The sequence below is a fragment of the Morus notabilis genome, unplaced genomic scaffold (genome assembly GCF_000414095.1).
Source record: "Morus notabilis unplaced genomic scaffold, ASM41409v2 Scaffold380, whole genome shotgun sequence".
Lineage (NCBI taxonomy): Eukaryota > Viridiplantae > Streptophyta > Magnoliopsida > Rosales > Moraceae > Morus > Morus notabilis.
The window spans coordinates 46,438-56,303 of NW_010361940.1; the positions used below are offsets into that span (position 1 = coordinate 46,438).

A 9,866-nucleotide genomic window follows, 5' to 3' on the forward strand; every position below is an offset into this window, starting at 1 on the left:
GGGGTCTGTTTTCCAGCCCCCATTGGGGGCCTCCCAGGCCAGCCCCAAAGGGAGGCCCCCAGGGGTTGATTCAGCCCCAATGGGGGTTGATAATCAGCCCCCATTAGGGCGGATGGGGGCTGATTTTCAGCCCCCATTGGGGCGGATGGGGGCTGAAAATCAGCCTCCATCAGGGCTGATAATCAGCCCCCATTGGGGCTTATGGGGGCTGATTTTCAGCCCCCATTGGGGGCCTCCTAAGCCAGCCCCAAAGGGAGGCCCCTAGGGGTTGATTCAGCCCTAATGGGGGCTGATAATCAACCCCCATGGGGGCTGATTTTCAACGCCCATCAGGGCTGACAATCAGCCTTTATGGGGACTGATGGGGGCTGAAATCAGCCCCCATCAGGGCTGACAATCAGCCCCCATCAGGGCTGATGGGGGCTGAAAATCAGCCCCCATTAGGGCTGATGGGGGCTGATTTTCAGCCCCCATTAGGGGCCTCCCAGGCCAGCCCCAAAGGGAGGCCCCCAGGGGTTGATTCAGCCCCAACGGGGGCTGATAATCAGGCCCCATTGGGGCTGATGGGGGCTGAATTTCAGCCCCCACTGGGGGCCTCCCAGGCCAGCCCCAAAGGGAGACCCCAGGGGCTGATTCCTCCCCAATGGGGGGGCCTCCCAGGGGTTGATACAACCCCAATGGGAGGCCCCCAAGGGCTGTATCAACCCCAACGGGGGCCTCCAGGGGAAAAAGAAAAACAAAAAACGGAAAAAAATCAGATCAGATCAAGCATAGGATAGAAAACAAACACCAAATCAAATGGAAAACAGCAACCGATTTGGTTGAATAAGCAAATCAAACGGCGAGACAACCGGAAAAGAAAAATAAAAAAACAAATTGCTCTTCCAAATCGATTGGAAAAATCAAACACGTTTAAATATTTTTGGCTAGGGGCATACCTCGGTGAGAAAACAGAGAACGGCGCAGATTGGGTAACAAGAGACTGGAGGAGCTTAGGCGAACGGAGGTGCTCCGGTGAGAAGCAAACGACGCGACTCTTGGGCGAGAAGAACGCCGGGGCTCGGCTGGGAAGAAGATCTCGGCTGAAGAACGGAAGGGAAGGAGGAAGAAGAGCTCGGCTGAAGGGGAAGAAAAAATCGGAAGAAGCAGAAACGGGAGGATGATCGAGGAAGAAAGAAGAAGAAGAATCCGAAAATGAAAACAAGAAAACGAAAACGGCTTTTTTCCGTTTTCAAAATTCCGGAAAACGACAAAGCCATTTTCGTTTTTGTTTTCTGACACAAATTTTGCCAAACACGTTTTTTATCTCCGTTTTTAATTTTTTACATCGAAAAATGTGAGAAACGAAAATGGAAATGCTACCAAACAGGCCCAATGTATTTGATCCTATTTATTGACCAAAAATTGACGCGTATTGACAGAAAAATCTTATCGGATAAATGCAAATAAAAAATAATAACAAAGAGAGTTTTTTTTTATAGAATTAAAAAAAATAAACTATTTATAATTTTATATATTATAACTATTATCTAAAACTGTCTATTACATATTTTTTTTAATTTAACGGGATATTAATGAGATTCACCATTAAAACCCACCCTATAAGTAAGTCGACTTGCAAGAAAATGACACGTGTCATGGGTGTCCAACATTGGTAATGGGACCCACGCCAACCCGTGTTTCGGTAGGATGGGAAGTTTGGGGAATCTGAGATTGAGAGACAAGTCAGCGCAGTGCAGTGCAGTGCTGATGACGCAGCACCCAACGTCACAACAGACGAAACGACAGACGGAAAGGTCGCGTCAAACTCAAAACTGCAAAAAAAAAAAAAAAAAAAAAAAAAAAAACGGGGGATCCCTCTCCTTTACCTTTACCCTTTCAGATTAAACGGCAATCAATCAGCGTCGTTTGATGACGTGGCAGACATATCGACGGTTGACAGCGACTGCTGCTTTTTTTGCTTTTTGGGGACATCATCGCCCGCGCGCGATGCGCGGGGGGAGATATGTTGTTGTCTCTGGGAATCATCATTTCCCATATTGCCCCTCCTTCTCCGAAGAATCTCGAATCTCTCATACTTTTACCTGCACACTGCAATTTGTTCTGCGAATGGGACCCACTCTCTCCCCTTGGTTAATGCAATCAACCCGACAGTTGCTTTTTTAATCCCTTTACTGTTTGATTTTTTTTTTTTGGCCCATGCAAGGTAAAAGAGAGCATGTATAACAAAAGAAGTGAGTATTTAACAAATTTAGGAAACGTTTGATTTATAGATTAAAATTATAAAATTAAAATTATTTTTAATTTATATATATTTTTTTATGAAAAAAAATATTATAATGAATCATAAATTATAATTTAAATCGAATATGAATTTTCTAACTAAATAATTTTTTAAATTCCGAGTCGGTATACTACTAATGACTAATTAATGTGACAAGTTTCTAATTATTTTCTTTGAAAAAAATCATTCGTGTCATCTAATTTCTATTCTTATTGTCTTGAATTAGAAGAAATTCTGAAAGTGTCTACCTAATTTTATGTAAACTATTACACGTCTAACGCTGCATAGAATATTAGTCGGGCAAGACTTTCTATATCAAGATTGTCAAGATTTAAATCTAGAAACATTTTGTGCAGAGAATAAAGAAAGACACACTTATGATTACACTATTAGTGGTACACCAAGCACCAATGGGCGACCTATAAGGGTTTTCTCAGCTAGTTCTTAAGAATCAATTCTCATTGTCCAAAGTGAGATGATAATTATGTCTCTTATTAGCTTGTTGTATATGGCTTGGGCAGGATGATTTTGGACTCTCGGGTTAGGTGCTTTTCCGTTTTATGTGTGGCCCCAATAAATTGTTAAGGTGGGGATTGAGAACATAATGACACTATTTATTTCTTTTTTTATTTGAAAAATAAAAATATTAATAGCGAGTTTTTTTTTTTTTTAATTATAAATTGCTAAGGTGGGTGTTGGATTGAGGACATGAGAACACTATTTATTTCTTTTTTTATTTGAAAAATAAAAATATTAATAGCAAGTTTCTTTTATTGATTAATATAATAGGGAAGAAATATCTCTCTATCTATAAGAAGAGAAGATGAGTGTAAAAAAAGTATACTTCAACCTCACCAATCTATTGGTATAAACTTATTCATTTTCACTTAGCTTATAATGGTTTAAATTTAGTTTTAGCTTATTTACCTTCTCACACCTCACACTCACACAAATTACTAGTTATCATGAAACAAATTTTGAAATGTAAATGTGATATCACAGCCAAACTATATATACCAACAATTAGTCTTATATTCTACACACACAACATTCATCTTAAATCTAATAAATCTGATTTGCACTTTTTTTTTTTTTCAATTCAACGTTCCTTTTTTTAATAGAAATATTGTATTTTTAAATCTTTCTCATTAAAATATTTTTTTCCAAAATTAACCTGTTAAACAAGAGAGAATGATAGCTTTGCACTGTTTTTTTTTTTTTTTTTTTTTTTTGTTTCACTTCAACTTTTTGATTGGTGTCTTGTATTTTTTTAAGGAAAGATCTTGTGTTTTTAGATCTTTCTCATTAAAGTTTATGATCTTATTTTTAGTTTGACAAATAAGTGGGGTCTACTTTCTTCTTCCTTCAGACCGGGCCAAGCCCTTAGTTTAAGTAGGTTTGGGCTAGATCGTTGCGCTCCTGCCACCTCTTGCCAAAGTAGGCTGATGGGCAAGCCCCCTCCTGCCGCAATGGTGTGGGGCGTCAGAGGCTGTTGCACTTCTTTTCTTCTTTGTACGAGTCTCTAAGAGCAGGGGATTCGAGAATAAGTAAGAAAGAGCCTCTCGGCCATAGGAGTACTCCGGGATATACACCAGGGCAACAAATGTCGAGCATACGACGATGCCGCCCCTTTTCTTTTCGTGGAAGAGCCCAAAAAAAAAATGCCACCTCGACTCCCCTCTACCAGAGAATCCATGAATTCCGGGCACCTGCAGTAGCAGCAGGGATGGGAAAGACAAATAACCAGCCAACTATATATGCAGCCCACCAAGCAACAGAACGCTGTGCGGTAGGTAGAGGCAGAAGTCGATAAGCTCGGCTGGCTGGTTTTTATGCAAAAAAGACAAAACGGGATTTGATTTCCACTCATAAGGAAGGAAGGTTAGATACCTTTGACAGGGTTGTATTTTTGGTTGAAATGGGATGGTGTTCAAACTCCCGAAATGCAGTCTAGACAGCGGGCCCTCCCCTTTCTGACTGGACTGACTCGGGGAAGGGTCAATCTCCTCCGGAGCATGCTGCACAGCCACTCATTCGTCCTGACTAAATAGTAGAGTAGAATCTATCTCTCAGCGATTCTTTTCTCCGCTAATCACCCCTTCCCAACCAGCCCGCCCGATCGATTTTGTAAGATCGGCTAATTCAAATTAATCTGGTCCGAAGTTGTCGGAACGAATCGTTTGCTTTATCGAACAAATTTATTAGGGGTCTTGGTTGGCCCCCTATTTTCAACCATTACAGCTGGCGTCGACCAGCTTTGCGATACGGACGGACACGAAGAAGAACGCAGGCAGCGGAAATGCAAAAGAGAAGAGCAAAGATTCCCGACCCAGAGCATGTTATTGACTCAACCACAAATCTGTTGAATGAAGGTAGCTTGCTTACTCTCAGCCACTAGTTAGAAGGAAATCTCTTGACTTCGCTTATGCCCTTATGCAGTAAAGAAAGCAAGTAAGTATAGATTATTTTAATATTTATTGAGTTTAAAAATATAAATTATTTATTGAATTTCAAAACAACCTTTACATTTATTATAGTTTAAAACAATAAAATAATACAAAAAATCAAATAGCTTCCACTTCTTGCTAGTTATATTTAGCTAGTGTGAAATAGATTATCTAAAATAGCTAATCATTTAATTAATGATTGTAGTAGAAAAAAACTAAATTCTAACTAAATCATTAACTATTTTAACTAAAAGCATAAAATAACTAGCATGGTTAAAATTGCTCATGTGGGTAAATGACTACAATCCCGTTTCAAATGACTAATTAAAGGTAATATTTCCAAACCAAGAAATCCTATCAAGGGGTGGGCTTTCTTCCAAAGTGCTTTAGGGAACGCAGATTGTAGACAAACAATGAAATATTAGTTTTCACAGAGCATAAAACATTTTGCAAAATGATGAAATTGGAAGCTCTTAAGACTACATTAACAAAGTAAATACCGGCCGATCAAGTACAATAACAAATGAACCATAGACTAACTTAACTACCTCTACAAGCCTGGACTTGATAGCGCATGAAGGGAATTTTTGGAACAGAAAAAAAAAAATAACTGAAAAAAACTACATATCCAAAGATTTACAAAACTTCAAATGAAAGGGGAAAAAAAACTGAAAATTCCAGCTAATGCTGGCTGCTGCCAGGTCCTCCCAGCGTTAAAACCACACCTTGAAGATCACTTCTAAGGCTTGGTTCTTTAGGCATATTTGACGAACTGGCTCTGAAGACTGGGAACGGACGGGCCACTTGATGCGGGAAGCTCTGGCCAGGCCCCAAACTGGAGCTCTTCATTGGCTGCTGGAAAAGCCTGACGCGTGGTTCAAGGTGGTTCGAGTGATTCGGCAATGGTTGAGCCAAAGCCATGTGTGGATTCTGTGCAAGAATCGGACCTCTCGGGATGGGTCCAAGTCCCTGGATGGTGGTTTCGAGTTACAAAAAGGTTAGTGTTTATCTTGCAAATTTTGAGACATTGAGCAAGTTTTGTAACTAGAATTGGGGAGTTTTTGAAGCTTACTGGTGCAAACAAGACTCCTCTGAATAACTTTCCATTGACTGTTGCAGTCATTAGATAACCCGAGTCAAATGCCCCGTCGACTTTACCTCGAACCTCGGCACCAATCTATGGATAAAGGCAAGCATGTCAAAATCAATTCTCATGCAAGAGTCATTACAAACGAACACAATATATAGTGCAATTTACCGCATTTTGAAGAGACCCCGCATCCAGGAACTTTTGTTCTGAGAATTGCATACTATTTCTACTGATGTTAGCACTTGGTTGAGAATGACATTCTCCTAAAAGATGAAGATCCTTTGGAGTTCTGTGGATGGCATTTATGGCCTCTTTCTGCTTACTTGAAGCATTGTGAGACTTCTTGTCATTGCTTGGAATCTCACTTAATTTCTTAAACAAATGAAATCCTTGAGAACCCGTAGCTGAATCAGCAGCTTTCTGTGTTGCTGTCTGCTCTTGATCAGATAGCGATGGAGATGAACAGCGATGGAGATAAACTGTGGGAAAGTGAAAGAGAGTGCTCCTCTTGCTCTGATTCAACATCCCATGTTTTTGCAGTTGTGGTTCTCCTCCTCTTGGGATGTAAAGTATCTGAAAACATAAAAAAGCAAGTTTAAATCGCATTGTTCCTTACCAAGAGGATGAGATTTTTGTCACTTAAATCCAACCTGAATTGAATGGAAGTGGCCGCTTGCTCTCTGATTCGGGTTCATAGGCGTGCTCTCTCACTGCTGCATTATTTCCCAAAATCATGGCTTTCTGCATCCACAAATATAATAAGCTCCCTCTTTATTATATAAGTTGTATAATCATTATATAAGTTGTATAATCAACGCAAGTCTAAACTCTGCACTTTACCATGTTATTCCCTTCTCTTGAGGACCTTCTCTCTTGGTTCCAATGGTTTCCAAAGATTTTGCACATGGAAATGTTGTAACGGCCAGTGGGATGCTCGGCTCCTAACTGCAACACCAATAACTCATTGAGAGGACGCTCATCCTCCCCACACCTAAAAGTTCAAACCCACATGATAGACAAAATTATAATGGAAACTAATGTTAGGTAAGTGGCCAGGAAAACATGACATAGCATAGCGAATGAGAGTACCCGCCATAGATAGCTATATCAAGATCTGTAACAATAGCTGTATGAGAGAACCGCCCTTGCGGCTGCTGGCCTCGTATATCAAGCTGCATCCAAGAACAAGTACTTACATCTAGGATCCAAACATCATTATAGTAGTGTTTGTCTCCAACCCCTCCAATGACATAAACCTGAAAAACATAAAGATATATTGCGACATTCACTCTCAGATAATAAGCATGTCACAAGGAAGTAACTCTAGTTCTTGAACTCTGGAAAGCAAAAGGGAAAAACTTGCCTTTGTACCAATGTTCACAGCGGCATGACCTGCTCTCACACCCGGTGAAGAACCTTGAACAGACAACTGTTGAAGAAAAACATACCAGCAACCTCAGTTTCAACTTGCTGAGAATATACAAGAATTATACTAATATTCATATGCCATCCATATTTTGAGATAGTGACATAACACAGAGAAACGTTATACCCTTGACCAAGTAAGTGTGTTAATATCAAGCATATCAACATCGCCGTTGTACCGGTCACCACAGTCCCCGCCATATACAAAGAGCTTGTTTCCTATTGCAACAGCATTATGACTGTCTCTAGGGATGGGAATATCACCCTTCACTTCAGGGGAAGTCCATGTCATAGTCTTGAGATCTAGAATATGCAAATCATTCAAGTAATTTCCTTCACCTTCTCCACTGCCCCCAAATATCACTAATTTCTCCTCGCTAACAAGTGTGGCAGTGTGACTTTCACGAGGTGAAGGCGGAGTCCCGTTACACTCCGGTTGTATCCATTCTTTTGTTGCAAAATCTAGTATGTGAAGATCGTTTACTTTCTTGGAGCCATTGGTGCCGCCGAATACTATCATTCTCTGGCCCACAGCAACAGCACTGTGGCTGTCTCTTGGACCAGGTCCTTGACCAGTCGATACAAGAGCATTCCAAACCATTGTGTCCAGATTTAGCAGAAGAACGTCGCTGAAATGCAAACCGCCGCAACATCCCTGGAATCGGTGGACAGAACAAAGAGGTAAAAAACGTGGCATCAAAACTAAGATAATTTAGCCAAAAGGGTATGTTTAAGGCTTAACCAAATACCAAATCATATAGCACAAAGCAAAGCAGTGCATGGAGAATTTAGGAGTTTGAGAGGTTGTAGTTTAGTTATCATGTAGTGTAATGGCTTCATAAAAATTACTAAACATTGAATTGTGGAGCACCTGATGCTTGAACCAAAGTTTTACTTTCCATTTCTTTTTACCAAGTAAAATGAGGAAGAAATTTATTAATTAAGTAAAAAATACTAACAACCTTCCTCTGTAAATTTTGTTTCTCTTTGTTCCTTTAAAAGCTGAAGCGTTAAAGTCCTTAGCCTGAATTCAATAAGAATGAAAAATGCAACTAAAGTCCCAGAAAATCTTAACTTCTATCTGTGGCCTGTTTTCATACATTTTTCTAGTGAGAGAACAACAGAGAGAAAAAGATAAAAGAAATTGGAAGGATAAGAGTTTTAGCAGGGGAGTGCGATGCAAATGTCTTAAACCAAAAAAGTTCTCATATGACTTGGTTTAACTATGAAAATTTGAGCTATGAAAAATAATGAGGAGAAAAAGAAACAATAAAGTAAAAGAAAATAAATCATAATAATTTCTACAAAAAAAAAGAGAAAATGAAAACATAGTAAACGAGGAGAAAAGTGAGTAGACTGTCAACCAACAAATATCTGTCCTACTAATTAGACAAACGCAGAAAAATATTCTAACGAAAAAGAGAAAGAAGGAAAGAACAAAAGCCAGTGAAGAAAGTTATTTTTCAGTAGCCAAAAATACCGAGGACTGGATTACTAGGTTTTTTTTTATGATAATAATGAAGGAAAATAATAATTAAAAAAAACAAATACCAACAAAAAATTCTTAATCAAATTATAAGGACAGAAGATTAAATAAGAGCACTAATGGTGATAGAAGCAGACCAACAATTAAGAGGGAACCATTCTGCATGAAATTGATCCGACTTCCAAACAAAGAAAGTTTAATAAAAGTACCACAAAACTAAGTAAAAATAAAAACCCAGAAGACAACATCATAGAAGCTCTGGATATTCATTTAGTATAATGAAACAAGAAGAAAAAAACTTGAACTTTCTTCTCTTTTTGAGAAAGTATTTACATTATTGTTACATACCCCAAAAACATAGAGAATCCCTTGAGAGTAACAAGCAGAATGACCCCATCTCTCAGAAGGATTGAATCCCATAACCTTTGGGTAGAGCCACATTGCCTTCTTCTCTGCAACTTCAACACCCAAAGACCCCATCTTTTGTTCTCTCTCTCTCTCTCTCTCTCTCTCTCGAAGCTAGCTAAGGTTTATGGCGACGTTTTTTTGATGATGATTATGATGACCAGGTGTTGGAGTGCATTACTTGAACACAGTGTTTGACAAAGATGAAGGAATAGGGAAGAGGAGGAAGAGAGATTAAGAGAGGAGGGAGGGTCAAAAGAGGACATGAACAAGGCAAGTGATGTATCAAATATCAGTGTCAATAGAAATGAAAAGATGGGAGCTTTCAAGTCCAAATCACTGTGGCAACCAACAAAGACAGAAGGTTGTGGTGAAAACAACATTTTATTTTTTAACTAATAAATAATCTCTTGTATTTATAATTTATTTAACTAAAGAAAAAAGAAGAGGAAATTGAAAAACCAAGAAAGACCCTTTTTATACATTTTGATTTTGATAATATTGGACCTTAGCATAGTTGAGTTATATGTGTTGAGGGTGGCTGAGAAAAAGCTCGGAGACTATCAAGTATCATATGAATAAGTGATGTAAAATCATGGGAAGTGACTGTTAGGAGAGAGAAAGACATGGTGGATATGTATTATTTATTTATTCTAAGTTTTTTATTAAAAATATTTTTAATTTTAATTTATGCCCCTTCTCACATTTGTCTAACTGAAAATGATGGGG

The 9,866-nt window shown here is 39.0% G+C and overlaps 2 protein-coding genes across 2 annotated transcripts; both read right to left on the reverse strand.

The window, feature by feature from the left end:
- Positions 1-5,310: 5,310 nt before the first annotated feature.
- On the reverse strand, positions 5,311-6,269 carry LOC112092136. Its single transcript, XM_024167451.1, has 3 exons — positions 5,990-6,269; positions 5,804-5,908; positions 5,311-5,700 (listed from the first exon to the last, which is right to left on the reverse strand). Exons 1-3 carry the CDS (start codon positions 6,038-6,040, stop codon positions 5,413-5,415), a joined length of 444 nt encoding a protein of 147 aa, XP_024023219.1. The 5' UTR covers positions 6,041-6,269; the 3' UTR covers positions 5,311-5,412.
- A 6-nt stretch (positions 6,270-6,275) lies between these two features.
- LOC21385614 (rab9 effector protein with kelch motifs) lies at positions 6,276-9,449 on the reverse strand (the record flags this gene model as incomplete). Its single annotated transcript, XM_024167448.1, has 7 exons — positions 9,081-9,449; positions 7,374-7,901; positions 7,185-7,250; positions 6,911-7,077; positions 6,662-6,812; positions 6,472-6,562; positions 6,276-6,394 (listed from the first exon to the last, which is right to left on the reverse strand). Coding segments are annotated over exons 1-7 (1,254 nt in total), but the record flags the coding sequence as incomplete, so codon positions are not given.
- Between the last annotated feature and the right edge of the window lie 417 nt (positions 9,450-9,866).

Excerpts from the sequence above, each read along its gene's own strand:
- LOC112092136 (XM_024167451.1), bottom strand. The coding sequence starts at position 6,040 with ATGCAATTCTCAGAACAAAAGTTCCTGGATGCGGGGTCTCTTCAAAAT. Across the intron at positions 5,909-5,989 it reads CGGGGTCTCTTCAAAATGCG|ATTGGTGCCGAGGTTCGAGG; the intron begins GTAAATTGCACT and ends CTTTATCCATAG. Across the intron at positions 5,701-5,803 it reads GAGGAGTCTTGTTTGCACCA|GGACTTGGACCCATCCCGAG; the intron begins GTAAGCTTCAAA and ends ACCACCATCCAG.